At 45.3% G+C, this 22907-nt stretch overlaps 1 protein-coding gene across 1 annotated transcript in view; it reads right to left on the bottom strand.

Annotated features, from left to right (window-relative positions):
- Nucleotides 1–22907, bottom strand: part of MYG1 (MYG1 exonuclease) — a gene marked incomplete in the record, with an annotated part of 31671 nt that overhangs the window by 4417 nt on the left and 4347 nt on the right. Inside the window, 4 exon segments of the mRNA XM_073613586.1 lie at nucleotides 2051–2173; nucleotides 4966–5115; nucleotides 19289–19448; nucleotides 22575–22687. Of these exon segments, the coding sequence (XP_073469687.1) occupies nucleotides 2051–2173; nucleotides 4966–5115; nucleotides 19289–19448; nucleotides 22575–22687 (546 nt within the window).

Here is a 22907-nt window from a genome sequence, read left to right as displayed (position 1 = left end):
TTGTCAATAGGCCTATTGACAAAGACAGAATGTTGAAACGCGTCTAGGGGAGACCACATGGCTTGCTGCATTAGGGATTTGTTTTGAGTCGCTCCCAGTAACCACCATGAATGATCGGCTCCTTTTGAGGTGGTGAGATTATCGGAACTGCTTTCACCAGCAGTGCATGATTTTCCTGAGTGCTGTTTTAAATTTTTGTGTAAGTGCAATAGCTTAAGGGTAGGGTGTTTGGAACAATAAAAGTTTGCAGTTTCACACTATGAGGATTCCTTTTCCTTCTATATGCTTGAGTGGAATAAGAGGATTGCGGGTGAGTTCAGGATCAGGACACCATATCTGTCGGTTACCTTTCGTTCCTGAGACAAAGCTGGATTTATTCACTAAGGCGATTGATTATTAGGAGTCTGGTGAGTGCAATTCCTATAGAGAGAGTGGAATCACAAGGTGTGGTGAAGGTGGAACATTGCTTCAATAATATGAACTGTCTTTTAATATGAGAAATTACCGTATTTTTGGCTCCATAAGACGCACCTAGGTTTTAGAGGAGGAAAACAAGAAAAAAAAAATATTCTGAACCAAATGGTGTACTAAAATATTTACCAGTGCCCATGAAATGCAGCCTGACCCGTGTCAAAGAAATGCAGCCTGACCATTGCCATTAATGCAGCCTGGATATTACCATTAATGCAGCCTAACTATTGCCATAAACGCAGCCGGACCTGTGCCATTGCTCGGGCTGCTCTGTCTCCTCAGCAGGTGTCAGGCCGGGAGATCTTCCGGCACTCGTGGGGGCCTGGGATGCCTGTCTTCTGGGACTAGCATTGCGATCACGGCGGGGGGGGGGGGGGGTCGGTGATGCCGGCGGCGATGCCGGGGGGGGGCAGTGCCTGTCCTATATTCGCGCCATAAGGATGCAGACATTTCCACCCATATTTTTTGGGGGAAAAAAGTGCGTCTTATGGTCAGAAAAATACGGTACTCAACACCTGGACTGTCACAATTTTTTTATTTTTAAAGTGTTGTTTGCTCATATGCATTTTTATCTCTTTGGAACTTTTTTTGCTTTCTCCTTAATAATAATAATAATATATTCTTAAATATAGTGACATTCTGAGGAATAAAGATCTTTCGCAGCTTCCTTCAATACTACCTTAACATCCTCTTCATTCCCTTCTGCGTCTTCTAGGACTTGCATATTGGGATCAGACTCTGGTTGAGAAACAAGGCGTCTTCAGACTGGGCTCCATAGCAATGAACCCTGGTCCTGTACAGCACTCTGCAGCTAACAACATCTTGCACCAATCGCCAAGGTGAGTGCACATGCAGGATTCAGTGCCCGAAGTGACATTAGAGGTTGTCCCCACGGTGTGGGGTCTGGGAATGACTCAAAGTTTTACAAAAGTTGTGCCCACCCGGATACACTTCTATGTAGGCATTAGAAGAAAGTCAGGTGTTGACTAAAGAAAATCAAGGATTATTAAAGAAAAATAATAAACTAGTTAAGCTAATGCCGATTTTCTCTCTGAAGGAAAAAACTCCATCACCTTCAGACAGTAGAACAAACTGAGGACTCAGGGTTAAAAGCCAGTGTCTGATCACCTGAAGACACATGGATTTAACTTATGGTTCATGAATACTCTGCCTGTGTCCTGTACGATTACGATATTGGGCTTGCCACCTTAACATGTTGTCAGAGAACCTGTGCAATGTTTCCTAGCTACTAGGATGCCGCCGCCACCACCACCACCAAAAAGCAGGGTCTATGAAAGTGCATTTAAGAGTGTTACTTCTCTGGCAGCCCCACTGCAGGCTAGTGCTGTTCTTTTTTTCTAGAATCTGATTTTAATCATTCTAGTTGCAGATGCCTGAATACTACTGGTGTTTGTGAACACACTTTACGTATGTGTTTTACTGCACTAGGCTGGTGCTTTTTTTTTATGTGTTGTTTCTTTAATCAGGAGAGAAGCCCTGTAAACAAAACAGTGATAAGAAAAAAGTGAAATACTGTTACAACCCCCCCACATATTGCAGAACAGTTCATGTACTAAACCTGTAGTCTCTCTCTGATGGCTTGCTCAACCAGAGCACGAGCTGGTAGCCAGGAGCGATGATAAAAGTCCAGACGAGACACAAACTCTGTTCCAGCCAATTCCATAGCCTTTTTAAAGCCCACCTGCAAGGCATAGTTTGGAAAAAATAAATTATAAAATTGCTCCCATTTGTAAGTTATGGTTATTGATTACCTGGCCATTTAAGGGCCCACCTTCATACCAAGTATGTTCAATGCAACGACTAGCTGAAATTCATTACTTCCAACTAGCCTAGTTCACATCAATGCGCTGCACTAGGTGAAAGTAGAATTATATATCACCTAGTGCAGGGCATTGATGTGAATATATACACATACAAAAGTGAGTACACCGCTAACATTTTTGTAAATATTTTATTATATCTTTTCATGTGAACACTGAGGAAATAACACTTTGCTACAATGTAAAGTAGTGAGTGTACAGCTTGTGTAAAAGTGTACATTTTCTGTCCCCTCAAAATAACTCAACACAGCCATTAATGTCTAAACCACTGGCAACAATAGTGAGTACACCCCGAAGTGAAAATGTCCACATTGGGGCCCAAAGTGTCAATATTTTGTGTGGCCACCATTATTTTCCACCACTGCCTTAACCTTCTTGGGCATGGGGTTCACCAGAGCTTCACAGGTTGCCACTGGATTCCTTTTCCACTCCTTTACGACGACATCACAGAGCTGGTGGATGATAAAGAAATTGCGCTCCTCCACCTTCTGTTTTGAGGAAGCCCCGCAGATGCTCAGTAAGGTTTAGGTGTGGAGACATGCTTGGCCAGTCCATCACCTTTAGCCTCAGCTTCTTTAGCAAGGCAGTGGTTGTCTTGGAGGTGTGTTTGGGGTCGTTATATTGGAATACTACCCTGCAGCCCAGTCTCTGAAGGGAGGGGATGATGCTCGGATTCAGTATGTCACAGTATATGTTGGCATTCATGGTTCCCTCAAGAAACTGCAGCTCCCCAGTGCTCCTCAGGCAGCCCCAGACCATGACATTCCCACCACCATGCCTGACTTTAGGCAAGACACACTTGTCTTTTTGACTCCTCACCTGGTTGCTGCCATCTGATATCCTTAGTCTGCTTGTCTTCAGACTGTTTGCATGCTTTCTTGTGCATCATCTTTAGCTGAGGCTTCTTTTTGGGATGACAGCCATGCAGACCAATTTGATGCAGTGTGCTGCGCATGGTCTGAGCACTGATAGGCTGACCCCCCACCCCTTCAACCTCTGCAGCGATGCTGGCAGCACTCATACATCTATTTCCTGAAGACAGCCTCCTGCATATGACACTGAACACGTGCACTCAAATTCTTTAGTCGACCATGGCGAGGCCTGATCCGAGTGGAACCTGTCCTGTTAAACCGATGTATGGTCTTTACCACCATGCTGCAGCGCAACTGGGCCCAATTTGGACATTTTCACTTAGGGGTGTACTCATTTTTTGTTGCCAGCGGTTTAGACATTAACGGCTGTGTGTTGAGTTATTTTGAGGGGACGGCAAATTTACACTGTTATACAAGCTGTACACTCACTACTTTACATTGTAGCAAAGTGTCATTTCTTCAGTGTTGTCACATGAAAAGATATAAAAAATATTTACAAAACTGTGAGGGGTGTACTCACTGTTGTGAGATATATCTATCTATAGATAGATATATATAAAGTCTCAAAAAAATCCACTCGCCTGCTCGCATTTTGAGGGTTGGCGAGTGTGGGCTGCCGGGTTACGAGCACCACTGGCAGCCTGGATGGTATGGGAGCCATTCTCCCAGCGATCGTAGGGGAAGAGAGGGGAGAGCCGATGCCTGGTTGAGCGCTGGGGAACAAAACAGCTTTCATTTCAATAGCTGTGTGTTCCCCACCGGGATTGGACGGGTCTGTCTATCAAAGTGCCCGGACAAGGGGGAGGGGCTGTACATGACAGCACGTGGCAGGAAACACACAGCTGTTGAAATAAAAGCTGTTTTGTTCTCCAGCGCTCTAATCAACCAGGCGGTGGCTCTCCCCTCTCTTCCGCTGCACAAGTAGGCTGCATGGGGGACACAGTCTGCACTGGGGGGGGGGGGAATTATTTTTATAACTTAATGCTGCATAAAACATTTAAGTGTAATTTCAAGAGATAATCTATGAGGGCGTGATTAGGGGTGGGGCAGGGTAGGGGCTGGTTGGGCAACTGGAGGCGAGTAACCTTCGAGGCCCGACTAGTAGCTCAGGACATGAAATTTTGAGCCCTGTAAAATATATATATCTCTAGCAAAGTAGAGTTTCAAAAATATAAGGAATACCTAACTGTATTATTAGATTTAAATGCTATTTTCCCAGAAAAAAAAAAAAAAAAGCCTATGCATCAGTCAAGGTGCCCCATCAGGTATTAGGCAATTGTAAAGTTACAATTCAGTCTATTGTTCTGTATTTACATGTTGTTTATCAAAGCTTGAGTCACACCTTTTCATTTCAGTAACATGTGTTACAACACATTACCACAACATTAGGGAATTCACAGTACATACAAGCTATGATACATTGTCATTCTGTGTGTGGCATCCTAAGGCACATATATAGTAAACCTAATAACGTACCTGCACTTCAGTGTTCACCCACACAGAGGTGAGAGGGGACCAACCAACAAAAGAACATTTCAAGAAGTTTTCTGCACAGACAGGCTTAATTGTAATGTACATAGCTACGCTTTCAGCAGGTGCCCCTTACGCTAGCATTACCTTGAGGGAAAAATAGCTACATGCCAGAAACATCCAAATTGTATAGACCTTTCCTGAACAAATGAATAGGTCGGGAGGCTTTCCTGAGATTTACAGATGCCCAGCCCTCACCTAATAAATACAAAAATGCAACACTCTAAATCTTACTATGGTCTACCTATTACCTCTGTGTCCTGTTCTAGTTCATTCCAGCGTGGGTTGAGATGTGCCACTCTGGAACTTAGAGTAGTGGATATATTGTAGCGCTGCTCCCCATCAAACTGTGATATTCCATTGTCAACAGCATCAATTTCTTCAACAAAGTTTTCATACATCTGAGAAAGAAGGAAAGGATGTTTACACCACCTAATCAGGACCTTAAATAACAATGAAAGCTCTGCCCCACAGACACAAACAAAAAGATAACACAGATGAATGCGATTAGGGATGCTGTAGTCTTCAAAATGTGTCTTCCACATTCATCAACCCTATAAATGAGTATATAGGCCGTGCTGCCAAAAATGTGAATCAAAATGACTACACTGCACATGTAAAAGTACAGAAATTTGAAAGAAAAAAAAAAAAAAAAAAAAAAAAAAAACACACACCAGGAGAACACAACTAATGTAACAATAAGTCCATTTCAAATAGTTACTTAAAAGGGTAACTCCACTTTCATGGGAAAAAAAAAATTAGCAAATAAAAAAAATATAGCACATACAATTACGACACAAGTTATATTGTAATTGAACGTTATTAAAAATGACCTTTTCTTTTCAATCTGTAGCTCTGTAATTTTCTGCAAAGTGCAATACTATAAGGCTACATGTTCTGTACATTGCCCCGCAGAAACAATTCCTGCTTGCGTGATTGGCTCACCGATTTTCCAAAAAGTCTGCACTAAGATACAAGTCAGATTTCTGGCATCCTCTGCAACAAAATTGTCATTTTTTTTTTTTTTTAATTCCTTTATTTTGACACTGAGCAAATGCAGACAGTTACATAATCTGTTGTAAAACAATGTAAGAGACAGGCAAGTGTGATACAGGTAAATGATTGCAAACAGTTATGTCAAAAAAGAAACCAACAAGATCGACAGATCTGGTTATTAAAACAAGCACCACAGTTAAAGTATGTGGGGGTGGTCCCCCGAATTATCGATACTGTCAGTGGATGAGATCTGAGCGGCGCTCTAGGTTCTGAATTGTTTGGCTTATGTCTAACTTCCTTGTCTACTAGTCATTGTCACTCAGTGGGATACAATGTTTTTTCCATAGTTGGTAACAAGGGGGCAAAAAGACTGTAAAACCCATACCTGGGACATATTGAACAGGTAATGATCTACAAGATTTCCTTTATATCTGGGCCGTGGAGAAACCCAAGTATGAGGATGCATAATATAGAGACTAGTGTCCCCCGGGGTAGGAGAGAAATGTAACGGGGTAGGAGGGGGTGGGGAAATACAGAAGGAAGGGGGGGAACAGGAGGGTAAGTAGAGGGGAAGGAGTGAATTAGTACAGAGGAAACGAAAAAAGAAAGAATGTAGAGGTGCAATATAACGGGGTAAAGGGTGGTGCCCTCTGCCTGAGAGATGGTGCCAACCCGCGGAGTTAGCTAGATTGTGTCATTTCTTGAAAATAGGCTTCCGTGTAAATAAAGTGCTGCCAGGGTCTCCAGGTCTCTCGAAAGGTCTCCTCTCTATTGTGCAGGGTGGCAGTAAGATCCTCCATATCCCTTAATTCGTTTACTTTAGCAAACCACATGGATAGTGTCGGTGGTCTCTCCGATCTCCAGTAAAGAGGGATGCAGGCCTTTGCGGCATTCAGAAGTTGGATGGTGAGAGAGGTCTTATATTTCTTAATGGGTCGTTCTGATAGATGGAGCAAGCAGGCTGCAGGATCGTCTTCCAGGGAAACACCGGCAAGATGTCCGACCGTGCGTGTCACTCCGTGCCAGAATGGGGCAAGCTTGGAACAAGACCAGAAGATGTGTAGCATCGTCCCCTCCTCAGAGCCACAGCGCTAACAAAAGCTGGGCACCTGAGGAAAGAAACGATGCAAGATGGCAGGGACTCTGTACCAGCGTGTCATGATTTTGTAACAGGTTTCCTGAACCCTAGTGGCAATTGAGGATTTCTGGGCGAAGTAGAGAATTTTTTGTCTCTGCACCCCAGTGAATTGGACTCCCAGCTCCGCCTCCCATTTGGAGAGGAACTGAGGAACGTACCCTTCCTCTGGTTGGGTTAAGGATGAGTACATCAGTGAGAGACAATGTCGAATCGGTTCCCTACGCTGGCAAATGAGTTCCAGTTCAGTGAGATTACGGGTAATGCCTGGTTTCCTCAGACAGCTGCGCAGAAAGTTCCGCAGCTGGAGGCCACTCCAAAAGTCTAGGGGGGGGGGTCTGTCACCAATGCTCCAGCTTCTAAGGAAAGTTGGCCATTGGGTCCCAAAAAATCGTGTAGGCGGCATTTAGTGCCCATTGCCAGTCGCTTAAGTTGTGGATTCTGAATTCCGGGTTACCTATAATCGGAACCATGGGAGATGGCTGCGGGGACACTGAAGAGCGCCGAAAAGCATCTCTAACCACTGTTAGGGTGCTGCCCAAGGTAGGGTGCTCCACTAGTTCCTTTGGGAGTGGTGAGGCAATCCAGGGCCAACTCATGGCCGACCCCCCAGAGTCTTCCTCCTCCATGGCGACCCAGTGCTTTGCCTCTGCATGACAGTGCCAGTCCACCAACCTAGTTAAGTGGACTGCTCTGTAATAAGCCTTTATGTCCGGCAGACCAACCCCACCCCTGCTTTTTGTTAGATAAAGAAGTTGGAGTCTAACACGAGGTTTGTGGTGGGACCAGACAAAAGCCCGAAACATGGAGTCGATTTGTTTAAAGAATGCTGGCAGTAGTCGGATGGGAAGCGCCTGTAACAGGTATAGCACCCTTGGTAGCAAAGTCATTTTGAGAGCGCTACATCTGCCAAACCATGTCAGCGTCAAAGAGTGCCAGTGCAGGAGGTCAGTTTTAAGGCGTAGAAGTAAAGGGGTATAATTAGCCGAGTACAGTTCAGCCGGATCTGAGGTGATGTCGACTCCTAGATAACGTATATGCTTGGTTGCCCATTTCAATGGAAAGGACGCGCGTAAACGTTGGACATTTCCCTTATCTACCGTTATGTTGAGAATGGAGGATTTTGTCAGATTGATCTGAAACGATGAGAGATTACCGTATTCTTGAAGGGATCCAAGCAGGTTAGGGAGAGAGGTAAGGGGTTCTGTTAGAAAGAAAATTAGGTCATCTGCAAAAGCAGCCACCTTGTGGGGTCCCGAGGGCTTCGGATAGTCTAGAATGTCTGGGTTTGCCCTTATCATGCACAGAAGAGGTTCTAGGGACAGGATAAAGATCAGAGGGGAGAGGGGGCATCCCTGACGTGTGCCATTCCGGATGTCGAAAAAGTCTGACCTCGTCTCGTTTACCCTAACCGACGCGGTGGGGTGCGTGTATAGGGAAAGGATCCACCGTAGCATAGAGGAACGAAGGCCTATGTGCTCTAGAGTTGCCCGGATGAAGGACCAGTCAACTCGATCAAAGGCCTTCTCCGCATCAGTTGACAGCAGGAGAAGGGCCCGTTTGGTGATCCTCGCCGAGTGTATCAGGTTGATGACTCTTATAGTATTGTCCCTTGGTTCACGTAGCGGTACAAAACCAGCCTGGTCTCTATGAATCAATCAGATTCGGAATGTGGGGGAGCAGTCTATTGGCTAAAATTTTTGCGAAGAGCTTGAGATCCGAATTCAGAAGGGCAATTGGGCGATAGCTCCCACAAAGTCGTGGGTCTTTACCTTCTTTCGGGATGAGGGATATGTAGGCCCTAAGGGTGTCTATGGGGAATGGGTTCCCCTCCGTAAGGGTGTTGAGGGCAGAAACTAAGGGCTTCGCCAGTAAGTCAAAGAAGGTTTTGTAGTACACTGGGGTTAGACCATCGGGGCCAGGGGCCTTTTTTGGTTTTGAGGAGGCCAAAGCAACTCCCAGTTCTTCTACAGTCAAGGGTTCGTCCAGTTCCTCCCTTACCTCTTCAGGTAGTGATGGCATGCCTGAGGCAGCTATATAAGATTGAGGGGTATGCCTGCCCTCCCCAGGGGAACCCGTGAGTTGCAATCTGTCTAGGTTGTAGAGGCCTGTATAGAAGGAGCGGAACTCCTCCGCCATTTCTGAGGAGGTATTTAGCTTCTGTCCTGTAGACGACTGTATGTGTGGGATGTATGTTTTCGTGCGAGGGCCCTGCAGGGCTCTGGCCAAAAGTGACCCTGGTTTGTTTGAATACTCAAACATAGTACGACGTGCCCATGCTAGTTTCTGTTTGGTCTTCTGGAAGAGGAGAGTGCAAAGCTCCTCCCGAGCCCTCTGTAGATCCCGAAAGGTTGTACGAGCAAGGCTAGCCTTATGTACACTTTCCAGCTTACGAATCAGTGCAATTAGTTCCTCCGTGCGTTTCAATCTGTCCCGTTTAAGTCGGGCCCCTATTTTGATTAATATCCCTCTCACTACTGTCTTGTGTGCCTCCCATATCACAAGGGGGTTGGGGACTGATCCCTCGTTGACGGAGAAGTACTCCCGCAGCGCTCTCAGTAGCTCCGCACGTGTTTCCTCCGATTGAAGCAATGCTTCATTTAGTCGCCAAGAGGGAGGAGACCGAATCACTGGCCCCAACTGGAGGACCAAGTGAATGGGGGCATGGTCCGAGAAGGATATGACATCAATGGATGTAGAGACTACCTTGGCAAGATCTTTATGTGACAGCAATATGTAATCTAACCGCGAGTAGGTGTGGTGCACCTGAGAGTAAAATGTATAGTCTCTATCTTGGTTATAGAGCAGCCGCCAAGGGTCAACAAGTTGTAGGGTGTGCAAGTCTGCCTTGAGACGCCTCAGGCAGGAGTAAGACAGATGTGAGGCTCCCCGCGAGACGTCCATGGCTGGATCCATGGCGAAGTTAAGGTCTCCGCCGAGAATAAGCATCCCCTCCGAGAACTCCAGGAGCTCCGAAAGAAGCTTACGTAGAAATTGGGGGTGGTTAACATTGGGAAAGTAAACGTTTGCGAAGGTAACCCGCAGATCGGACACTCTTCCCTTTAGGAGAAGAAAACGACCCTGCTCGTCCGCTCGCTGTGCCTCAAACACCCAAGGAACCGACCTGGCCAAGATAATACTAACCCCCTTCGATTTGGAGACCGGAGAGACACTATGATATGCTACCGGGAAGGCCCCGTTAGTCAGCCTGGGTATGGAGTCTGCACGGAAGAGCGTTTCCTGTAGAAAAGCGACATGTGTTTTGCCCCTGCGCAGGTCAGTCAAAAGCTGCGAGCGCTTCTCTGGCACATTAAGGCCACGCACGTTTAGCGAGGTAATCTTTAGGTGGCCCATCATGCCTTCTGGCAGGGAAATGGAAGTCAATATGCGTGTGGGAAAGTCCCAACAGCAGACACCCCCACAGGCAGAGGGTAAGAATTTGAGAAAATAGGCCAGAGGGGAGGGAGAGGAGGGAGAGGGAAAGGGGAGGGGAGGAAGGATGGGGTAGGGGGAGTAAACGGTTTGTCTTAGACTGATTATGGGCCCCTGGTGTACACTAAGGTGTCTACACAGGGGTCCGCCCTAATGTGGGGGTGAAAAGAGCGTTGTAATCTACTCTAAAGTAAATAGAGTTTAGGCAGTGATTTAAATAGACAAAATATGTGGAGATGTGAGGGGGTAGCGCCTCTGAGAATTATAGAGTGTCTAACTTAAGAACCATAACAGCTGAAAAAACCCTTCAGTGGTTGGTACCTGCATCATGGCTGACAAAAACATCCTCTGCCGCGACCACTAGATGAAGGTGCTCCCAGGAGGCTCATGGACGTCAGACCGATCCCCCCCTGCCAACACAGGCAATAGCCATTACCAGTGGGGTCCGCCCCAACGTCCCCCGGCCAGGCCCGCAACACCAGCATCAAGAGTCCTTCACCTTCCCACCCGGGGGTACCGGGGCGAATCATGAAAGGCGAGGTTACTACCAGTAGCGTAAATATAATACAGTGTAGTGATAAAACAATGTAGTAGAAGAGCGGTAAGAAATTGAACAACAAAACATAACATATCATAAAAGGTACGTCATCAACTATTGTCATGTCCCTGGGATTGTTACCCACTACGGCCCCGAGCCTCCCTCCCCCTCCTAATGCATGACAACCTGCACATACTTCAGAACGAAGCTAGGGAGAGTGAGGGGTCCCAGGGGTGCCCCGTATAGCTACTAAGTTGTTTAGCAAATAGGGGGGGTACATAACCAAACATGGGGCCAAATGGAAGGTAGGCAAATAAACAGACCAGGCCCTCAGGACACTTATCTGGGAGTGGAGGGCCAATTTTTCCGGGCGGTGATAAAGTTCTGCGTATCCATCTTGAGGTGCCATGGCTGGGGTCTAAGTCACTGGTCTCCCTGTTGCATCCGTCTCCCTCATCCATCACTGGTAGTGAGCCTGTGCGATGGAGGCGTAGTGCCAGACAAGGCTTGGCACGAGTCCGCGACAGTCCGGCCCCTTAATGATTAAGCTGGTGGGTAATGGCCGACATCCCTTAATTCCGGAGTGGAAGTTGTAGGTATATCCGAGGGTCATTATTCCTGAGGTTACACAAGGTAAGGTAGTCTAGACAGGCCCAAGAAAGACACCCAGGAACCCAGCTTTACAAGCCACTTGGAAAGTATGTTTTAATGATCTTGGAAGTTCAGTGGGGTGATGTAACATGAGCGTTCATCTGGTCTTACCGGGTCTTGAGGGAAGATAGGAAGTTACGCTTCGGCGGACCTCGGGTGAGGTCTAGCAGTCTCTCGGCTGGTTGCTCGCGAGCGTGGCCTACGGGAACGCTGTGGCCTGGGCAGAGGTGGGCCCAAGGCCTCCAGTGACAACAGGTAGTCAAACCAATTGGGGACACTAACAGGGGGTTTGGCTAGGAAGCTGAATAGGTCTGGAAGTTGGTCTGGAGAGCGTAGGTAGAATTCTACTCCCTGCCTTCGCACAATTAGGTGGAAAGGGTGGCCCCAGCGGTAAGTCGCCTCTGCCGCCCGGATGACCTCCAGCAGTGGTCTCATAAGGCCTCGCATTTTCCTTGTTTGCCTGGAAATATCCGGGTAGATCCGGATCAATGCGCCATCAAAGTCAATGGGGCCGCGCTCCCAGGCCAACCGCATGATTTCCTCCTTTATGGTGAAGAAGTGTACCCTACACAGAACATCCCGTGGGAGGTCTGTGGCATCAGGATCTTGAGATGCTGCGGGGGGAGTCCTGGGGCCTGGGATGCGGTGGACCCTGTCCAGCTCCAGTTCCGCTGCCGGTGGTTTTCCAAGGACCTGGTTCAGGATGGCCGCCACCGTTGCACGGAGATCTGATCCCATGGTGGCTTCAGGGATGCCGCGGAGGCGCAAATTATTACGTCTGCTCCTGTTCTCGCCATCATCCAGCTTAAGTTGTATGTCCACAAGATGGCGGCGAAAGCCACGCTGTTCCTGTTCTATAGCGGCAATCCGGGCGTCCGATGTGGATGCTGAGGTCTCTAAAACAGTGACCCTTTCATCTACAGTGTTTACCTGCTGGCGCAAGTCATGTAGTTCCCTGGAGAGTGCATTGACAATGGATGCTGCCATTTCCTGTAGATCTTGTCTTGTAGGCAGACCAGACACAATGTCTCTTAGGGATTCCTCCATGTTACCGCCTGTCTCCCTTGTATGACTGCAGCTAAGTTGAGTGTCAGTGGTGGGGATCACAGGGGAGAGAATAGGAGATGCTGACCTGTCATCTGAAGCGGGACGGTCTCCTCCTGGATTCGTTCCCGACTGGGTGCTTTTCTTAGCTGAAGCGGCAGCGTTCGTCGGAGGCACTCGAGGCGGCGCCATCTTGGCCGAGGTGGCGGGGGAAGCGGCGGCGTGTTGCCGAAGGAAATAATGGGTTATTTCCGAACCCTTCTGTACCCCCAAATCCAGCGGGTGTTTGCGGTCCCCTGGCATGAATTTCGGCTCTCTCTAGGCAAGATTACTGTCCGTTCTCAGGGCTTCCCTGCACAGAGCTCCGAGGTGTGCGTCCTCACTCTGCCATCGCTTGGCCACGCCCCCAAAATTGTCATTTTTGGGGAGATACTCCCAATAGGAAATCATATCTAAAAAAAAGGATGGAGACCCTGCAACTTTCCTCATTAGAGCCCCGATTCTGAAGCAGCTGGTCAAAAATTATGAAGCCATTCCCATTAGACTGCAACACAATTTGTCAAAATCTTTGCAATGTACATAGATCACCCAGAGGGGAATGTTTTTTTTTTCTCAACAATAGTGGAGTTACTCGAACAAAAACAAAACAAGTTGGTGAACAGGTGCTACAGATAAAAACGTGATCGCTTTCAGGTGCTCCAGGTGACCCCACATGGATTTACACTCCACCACAATGGATGGACCATCTATTACTAGAGAGGTGCCATTGTGCTCGTTTTGCTTGGACCCACTATATCTTGTCACCAACTTGAGCATTCACATATACCACAATGCCATTCTTTCCAATGCCATGCACTGCCACTCAAAACAGCATCAGGAAAAAAATGAATTGCGCAAAGCAGCTGACATTAACCACTTGCTTAGGGGTCAATTCTGACACTTCTCTCATATGTAAAAATCAGTGTTTTTTTTGCTAGAAAATTACTTAGAAATCCCAAACACTTTTTTTTTTTTTTTTTTTTTTAGCAGAGGTCATAGAGAATAAAATGAGCCCTGTTCACACAAAAAAACAAAAAACAAAAACAAAACAAAAAACAAAACACAACATTAACATGTGAATAGGGCACAAAACCAACACGCATGAAAACTAGAGGTGCACTGAATGGAAATGTTGGTACCAAAACTGCAGGATGCACTTTGCCGAAAAACCGAGACTATATTATATAGATAGAGATATAGTTTAGTTTTTTTGGCCAAGTGCATCCTGCAGTTACGGTACCAACATTTAAATTCGGTGCACCTCTAATTTTCATGCGCCGTATTCACATGTTCATGTCTATCTATCTATCTATATATTTAATATTATGGATTTTTAGCGCAAGAAAAGCTCAAGAAAAATGCATCTCTTTAAATTGTATGTCTTCACAAAGGTCCGGTGCACTTCCTGTGGTGTTAAAAATCTTGCTTGCTGCATTTTGTGTCAGAAAAAAAAAAAAAAAAAAAAAAAAACTGCACCAATAACACATCTCCCTATTGAAAATGCAGCAATAACGCACCCGTGTTACGTTTGAGTCACAAGACCCGTGAAAAAAAACAAAAAACACACACTATAAGCACAGTAAAATTGTGGCAAAAATCGCTGTGTTTTTGACTTTTTTCCTCTATCAGCAAAATGGCGAAAACACCATTTTTGTCCGTAAAAATTTCGGTGCATGTCTAATAAAAAAAAATCGTGGTTTTCCCATAATTTTTCATGCTTGTATGGTGTGAACGAGCACTTCAAGTCTGGATGCAAAGTTTGAAGTTCCTCCTAAGAAAAAGGGTAGAGCATACATCACCAGCATACTCCACTCCATCCTCAAAATAACATCCAAAAGTTTATAAAAGTGATCACATCAAAGAATTGCAAAGAAGCTACTCACCCATCTGAAAGCCTTGTGGATGTTTGTAGATAGCTGGAAACGAGAGAAGTCTTTCGGAAGAAGGTTTTCTAGCTAACCTCTGACCTTGATGCCCCAAGTTCTTAAGAACTTAGGGCAAGAAGAGGTGCAAGGGCCTTTGTGAATACTCTGGAAACAGAGAAAAGGTCAAAATGGCAGTGCGACAAACTGGAAGTGATTGTCTGCCACTGCAAAGCATAGAAAGCGCTCATGAGGACAAATGACAAAATGCAGGTAGACATCTTGGATGTCTACAGATGCCAAGTATTCCCCTCCTTTCCGACAGGCAATAACCGACCTTGTAGATTCCATGCCAAATTTTGGAATTTAAAAAGGTATCAGTTAAAGGATTTTGAGTCCAGGGTAGGACAAATTGGGTTTTGGTACCATGAACAGGTTTAAAAAGAAGCCTTTCAACCAGCACTCTAGGTACTGACACAACTACTCCCTGGAAAAAGATGGTTCCGGCCATCCTGCAAATCTGACTGTCCTTGGGCAAATTTTGTCAGATTTGGGAGAAGAAAGTGGTGAATGGGTAGCGTTACATAGTAGGTGAGGTTGAAAAAAAAAGACACAAGTCTATCAAGTCCAACCTATGTGTGATTATGTGTCAGTATTACATTGTATATCCTTGTATGTTGCGGTCATTCAGGTGCTTATCTAATAGTTTCTTGAAGCTATCGATGCTCCCCGCTGAGACCACCGCCTGTGGAAGGGAATTCCACATCTTTGCCGCTCTTACAGTAAAGAAACCTCTACGTAGTTTAAGGTTAAACCTCTTTTCTTCTAATTTTAATGAGTGGCCACGAGTCTTGTTAAACTCTTCTGCGAAAAAGTTTTATTTCTATTGTAGGGTCACAGTACGGTATTTGTTAATTGAAATCATATCCCCTCTCAAGCGTCTCTTCTCCAGAGAGAATAAAAGTTCAGTGCTCGCGACCTTTCTTCATAACTAATATTCTCCAGTGCCTTTATTAGCTTTGTTGCCCTTCTTTGTACTCGCTCCATTTCCAGTACATCCTTCCTGAGGACTGGTGCCCATAACTGGACAGCATACTCTAGGTGCGGCCGGACCAGAGTCTTGTAGAGTGGGAGAATTATCGTTTTATCTCTGGAGTTCAGCTCTTTTTTAATGCATGTCAATATTCTGTTTGCTTTGTTAGCAGCAGCTTGGCATTGCATGCCATTGCTGAGCCTATCATCTACTAGGACCCCCAGGTCCTTTTCATCCTAGATTCCCCCAGAGGTTCTCCCCTCAGTGTATAGATTGCTTTCATATTTTTGCCACCCAAATGCATTATTTTACATTTTTCTACATTGAACCTCATTTGCCATGTAGTTGCCCACCCCATTAATTTGTTCAGATCTTTTTGCATTGTTTCCACATCCTGCGGAGAAGTTATTGCCCTGATTAGCTTAGTGTCGTCTGCAAATACAGAGAGTGAACTGTTTATCCCATCCTCCAGGTCGTTTATGAACAAATTAAATAGGATTGGTCCCAGCACAGAACCCTGGGGAACTCCACTACCCACCCCTGACCATTCCGAGTACTCCCCATTTATCACCACCCTCTGAACTCGCCCTTGTAGCCAGTTTTCAATCCATGTACTCACCCTATGGTCCATGCCAACGGACCTTATTTTGTACAGTAAACGTTTACGGGGAACTGTGTCAAATGCTTTTGCAAAATCCAGATACACCATGCCTACGGGCCTTCCTTTATCTAGATGGCAACTCACCTCCTCATAGAAGGTTAATAGATTGGTTTGGCAAGAACGATTCTTCATGAATCCATGCTGATTACTGCTAATGATACCGTTCTTATTACTAAAATCTTGTATATAGTCCCTTATCATCCCCTCCAAGAGTTTACATACTATTGATGTTAGGCTAACTGGTCTGTAATTCCCAGGGATGTATTTTGGGCCCTTTTTAAATATTGGTGCTACATTGACAAAATCCACTCCGCGTTATGAACTATTTTGTACCCCTTTGAACCCACAAGTCTACGACATCTGTGACCCAGGATAGGAAAACTCAAACCCTGGGGAGGCGTCCCTTCATTGGAAAGAGGGCTTTGGGGGGGATGACCTGGTGGGCTTTGTAGGGTGCTCAGCATTTTGGAGGAGGCAAAATCTCCTGAGGAAGGGGATTTTGGTGTATTCCGCTGGGGAAGAACCACCTTTCCTCCTAGGATATGTTTGATGAATTTTTCAAGAGCCTTACCAAAACGTTTTCCTCCTTTAAAGGGCATGTGTGTGAGGCTCTTTTTACAGGCAGCTTCGGCTGACCAGGCTTTGAGCAACAAGATTATGCACATGATTGGAAATTAGAGCCTTTCAGGAGATTTGTACCTTAACTTGTTTTAGGGCATCTCACTGAAGAGTGTGGTAGAAGGCAACTGCTCAGTTAAAGCACAGTCATAAAAAAACAGATAATGTTGGTTGTTCATTGGCCTAGTCCAGGTTAGATGTGGTTTGGCAGACAGAAGTTGAAGCAATGGCTTTCTTTGCAGAGCCTGAACATGACACTTTACAGGCGCTATAGCGCTAAAAATAGAGCCTGCAAATCGCCTCTCCTGTCACTCCAATGTGAAAGGCCAGGGCTTTAAAAGCGCCCCGCTAGCGGCTGAAAAGCGCAGCTAAAACACCACTAAAAGTAGCGGTGCTTTACCGCTGACGCCTGGGCACTGAGTGTGAAAGTGCCCTTAAGAGCACGTCAGATCTTCTATCAGCAGAATTTTTAACGAAAGAACATCTTCAGTTGGAACAGTGAGTATGTTGGTTTAAGACTGAGATGGCAGGGTCTACTACCAGAACAAACATTTTTGTTAACTTTATTCCAAATGACCACGTCCTACCTGTCCATGTTGCTGGTCCTTGTATATGATTCAGGCTTTGCCCATCCTGGTGACATACCCGTGGAGGGATCTTCAGGGTCTGGGTTCCATAGAAATGGACCACATAGGAGCCAGTGCCCAAAACAAAATTTCAGGCCGTTCCCATGGCTTGGGGTCCAGGTATATTTTCCTTAAGTTTTACTGAGATTGAACAGGTCTGGAAGCACTACTTCTGGGATCTGCTCCAAAAGATTTTAGAAGATGAACATGGAAAGCAATATATTTCTTCCAATCGAAGCAGATGCTGATAAATAGATTTCCCTCAATGTATTTAAAAGCATAATTTCACCTTTTGGAGCATGTTACACGTTATATTCATTTTAAGGGTGTAACACACTTCAGCTTCTGCTCCCTGCACCACCCACCCGAACGCCTTCCAATCCCCCGTCCCTTCCATTACAGCAGGCGGGGGTTCTTCTCCACATACCTGCTGTCACGTTTCAAAATTGGTGATGCTTCATTCACTCAAAGGAATGCACAAATAAAGAGACCACAAGTTATGTCTTCCACCTTGGCAGACAGCGTGTAGTTCTCAATCAACTGCGAGGGGGTTGATGAACACCCTCAGTTTTTTCACACTTCCTCCACCTTTTTAACTAAAAGCCCATACGGAATTATGGGCACAAAGCTGGGGGACATGTCTGCAGGAGTCTTCTGATCACAGGTGCAAGGTTCTGCAGACTCCTCTGAAAAAAATGAATGCACTTTTTTTCCCCTGCAAAAATATATGTGCATTTATTTTTTCAGATAGGTGAACTTAAAGTGTTACTAAACCCACAACAGTAAAATCTTTCTGTATATGCAGAATAGCATTCTTGTTTCTTGTCTTTGACAGGTATACTGTTACCACTTCCAGGAGTCCGCGCAGCGGCCCATGACATCACCGTGGGGCTTCCTCCTCCTCCCGACACATGCGCAGTAGGGTTCCCGGCATGAAGCCGTAAGGCTACACTGCCAGGTTCCCTTTGCTGCAGTGGTGGCGGCAAATCTCTGGTGGATGAAATATTTTCATATTACTGGGTTTATTAACACTTTAACACTCAATTTTTTGTTTTGGCCAAAGATTTTAGAAACAGTAATGGACTCCAGTTAAAGCTTTATCAAATATATTCAGCTTCCCCACGTACAAGAACGTTTTAAACCTACTGCATATGCTTCACGAGTCATACACTGGAGGATGTAGCCATAGGACTTCCAAACTTGCCGATTGCTTTGTGTTTAAATAATACCAACTAGGAAGTCATATTTTACATACACAAGTCACGTTACCACAATCTCTTCTACACTGTGGACAGAAGGCAGCTACTTAAAAGCCCAGTAGACACTTTTTCCCTTTCAATTCAGTGGGTTGAACAGAAAAAAAAAAACAAAAAAAAAAACCTGACAGACCGTGGTACCAACAGAAGCGGTGTTGGTGAGGCAATCCCCCCGCTGTGCTATCGTATTGTGACAGGGAACTACTCCCCTCTCCTGCCGCGCAGATTTTCAAACAGTGTGTACCCAGCTTTAATGTGTCAGCAAAGTACAGAGTGTGCTTTCCTGCATTACACTGTACGGCCACTAAACAGAACATTGTACGATTACAGAATATAGTATATAGAGACATATATAGATAGATATCTAGATCTATATACATCTCTGATATTAATGCAGATACTAAGAACTTGTACAAATACTCATGCAGATGCACCGCTACCTAAAATTCATACCGTTTCAGTGCGATTTGAGCCAATACAAAAAGGAATTGGCTCAAATCGCACTAAAAATCGGTACTCGCCAATAAAAAAAAAAAACACACGCCATCAATGCAACCCTACTAATCCGATGTATTAATTAAATATGATGGTGCTTTCTAATGTGTAACAATTATAAATAAGATATAGGAAATATTTAAAAAAAAAAATTACATTCTATGAAATGTGCAGTAGCCTTCACTTGCCTTGTCATACAACACAGGTATAATGGGGTCATCCTCTTCTGTATCCAGAAGTGTAGCTAAGATCTGAGTCCCAAAGTGAGCATATACTAGACCGGCACTGCTCAGCTTGGTGATCCATGGCTTGTCAGGATACAAGCTGTTCATCGTCTCACAGAAAGATCTGCAGAGTTTTAAAACAACAAAAACAGAAGTTACCTGCTATATGTGCTTTACCACAATTCTATAAAAAACATATAGAAGTTTACATTTTTAATTTCCTTGCAGCAGTGTAGTTTAGGACGGTGTTTTTATCCAAACTATTAGCCATTTACCACCACTTCAACCTTTGGAGTGTCAGAATACCACCTGATATCCACCCAATTTTCATCTTTCAGTACTCTCACATTTTGAATGACAATTACTTAGTCATGCAACACTGTACCCATACAAAATTGTTGGCTTTTTTTCCCCCCACACAAATAAAGCTTTCTTTTGGTGGTATTTAATCACCGTGTTCATTTTTTGCGCTATAAATGAAAAAAAGACTGAAAATTTTGTAAAAAAAAAAAATGCATTTTTCTTCATTTCAGTTATAAAATTTAGCAAATTAGTAATTTTTCTTTATTAAATAAAACACGGGAAAACTGCGCCACTTTATAGGCATATGATAGATGCCCCTCAGGCGCGATATTTAACTATTTCCCGCCCGGTCAATAGCATATTGACGTCCGGGAAGTGGCTCTGTTATCCTGTCTGGGCGTCATATGACGTCCAGCAGGATAACATGGCACGCAGTGAGGTGATCGGGAATGCGGCGTGTTACGCCGCATCTCCGATGGTGGTAAGGAGCCGCTGTCAGAGGCTTCTTACCATGTGATCAGCTGTGACTAATCACAGCTGATCATCACGTGAACCAGGAAGTGCTGGTAAACAGCATTTTTCGGTTCAAGCTGACAGGGAGAGCCGATCGGCGGCTCTCCCTGTCAGAGGGGGGTCTGTGCTGATAATCGGCATTTTTGATTATCAGCACAGCCCCCTCAGATGTGCTAATCACATGCTAATAAGTGCCCACAGTGTCCCTATAATAAAAAGGGCTCACAGTGCCCACCACAGTGCCAATCAGTGCCCAGCAGTAACACCTGTTGGTGACATCAGTACCTCATTGTCAGTGCCGCCCATCAATTCTACATATCGGTGCCACCTCATTAGTGCCCGTCGGTGAAGGGGAAAACAAAATTTCATGAGAGAAACTGAGAAAAACTTTTTTTTTTCCTTCAAAAATTTTGGTCTTTAGTTTGTTTAGCAAAAAATAAAAAACCCAGCAGTGATCAAATACCACCAAAAGAAAGCTCTAATTGTGGGAAGAAAATGATAAAAATTTAGTTTGGGTACAGTGTTGCATGACCGCGCAATTGTCAAAGTGTGACAGCGCTGAAAGCTGAAAATTGTCCTGGGCAGGAAGGGCCGAAAGTGCTTGGTATTTAAGTGGTTAAAGGAATATTTCATTTTTATTGTTTCACTTTAAGCATTATTAAAATCACTGCTCCTAAAAAAAAACGGCCGTTTTAAAAACTTTTTTTGATACATGTCCCCTGGGGCAGGACCCGGGTCCCCAAACACTTTTTATGACAATAACTTGCATATGAGCACTTTTGGATTTTCATGTTAGGGTCCCATAGACTAACGGGGTTTCGCGGCTTTCGAATTTGCCACCAATACCGCATAATGTCCGTTGTTCACCGAACAACAAAAGTTCGGCCCGAACCGTTTGCCCATCCCTACCTGTCATAACGGGGTTAAAAAAAATTAAAAAATTAGCCCTGTTTAGTACAAAAAGAGCAGATAATTGCTACAAGGGCAGTGGCGGCTGGTAAAGTTTTAGGACGGGGGGGGGGGGCAGACCCCGCCCTTCCTTTTTGACCCCTCCCACTTCTCATAAGCCCCAACCCTTATACAATCCACCCACTCCTTCCCCTGTATTCCACCCAGGGTATACAGCCCCAGCCTCACAGGACAGGGTATACAGCCCCAGTGAGTGGTGGGTTGGTCTCCTTCCCCAGCAGCCAATATCCATAGATGCACTGGACAACTGCTGATCCACGTTCCGGCACCGACAGCAACCACCATGATTTATCAAAGGCACTTAAAATCTTCAGTGTTCTGACCAGGGGCAGCCTGTCCATTAAGGGCGGCGCCCCCTATGTCACGCCATCCCCTATATGACAAATAGATAGATTCATGCTTCGCATGAATCTCTCCATGGCCGCCGCTGCCACCCCTATTCAGGCGCCTGAATTCCAGCGGTGGGGGTGTTTTTTTGAAGGACCTGATTAGAGCCGTGGGCTCTAACAGGCTTAAAAAAAAATAAAATAAAAAAAAAAGGGGGGGTTGGCTTGGAGCACAGAGCATTGCGCTGGCAGTGCACCCAGGCGTGTTAGAGAAGCAAATGAATATTTGCTTTTCTAACACTGAGCCGCCTCTCCGCCATTCAGGAGGCACAGGTCTAATACCAGTGGTCACCTGATTGGCTGAAGGCACAGGCAATTTCCATTAGCCAGCTAGCAGAAGCTAAGAAGAGATGCATGGAGGACACAGGAGCCATCGCCTGTCCCGCGCTACCCGTCCCATAGCTCGCTGCCTGACCCGCCACCAAGATGGGGTAAGTGCCGGTCAGACAGTGGGCGGGGGCACAGCGGCTGCAATTCGATGTTTTTGTTTCAGTATTTTACAGTTTATTTGCGCCCTCCCCCCAAAAATTTTGAACACCAGCCGCCACTCTTTCTGACAATATCTACTGATTACTTGGATCATGTTCACGATTCAGTTAGAATCTCAAACTCCTTAGCACTGAATTACAGTCATCTGTAAGGCTAGGTTCACACTAGCCCGCGCTGTGCGTTCAGTTGCAGGAATTGCATTGATTCCCACAACCGCAACTGAATAGCACTGCTCTGGCAAGACGTGCATGGCTGCCATTCATTCCAAATGGCACTCCCATGCATCTCAGCCCACAGCACGATCGCAGGAACCACAGGGAAACTACATGGTCAAAAAGACCATGCAATTTCCCTGTGGCTGTTTTTAAAAAGGTGCATGCAACTTTTTTGTGTGGTTCACACGGCACAGCAGCCCATTCAAATGGATGGGCTGCCGTGCCCGAGCAAACACAGGATGCACTGCCCGCACTAGTGTGAACCTAGCCTTAACCTCAGGTTATAAAGCCAACCTCAAAGCTCTTTCCCATATTCACCATACATACTAATCAATGAAATCAAAAAGTTATGGACTACATAATATATGGATTTACCTCTGATGGTGGTCATAACGATTTCTAGATGGGTCATACTCTCCACCTACATCAACCACAACATCACAGTGTGCCAGTAGCAGGGGGTCCCTTGTTCTTATAATCTCTGAATCCTAAAAAAGAAAAACAATTATATAATTAAAATATAAAAAACATACACTGAGGGTTTTATAGCCCAAATATAACCCTTTACCTAACAGCATAGCTTTTATATAGGCATGGATGTACACCGCAGACCAGCCTAAGTTTATGCTGTTCCTTTAAATATATGTTGAGATGAAAACCAATGGTACATCAGGTAACATCAAAGTAGTTCTGGATTTGGCCTTCCTA

The sequence above is a fragment of the Aquarana catesbeiana genome, linkage group LG02 (assembly GCF_042186555.1).
Source record: "Aquarana catesbeiana isolate 2022-GZ linkage group LG02, ASM4218655v1, whole genome shotgun sequence".
Taxonomy (NCBI): Eukaryota; Metazoa; Chordata; class Amphibia; order Anura; family Ranidae; genus Aquarana; species Aquarana catesbeiana.
The sequence above is the reverse complement of the archived record's forward strand: the minus strand, read 5'-3'. Positions and strand labels throughout refer to the sequence as shown.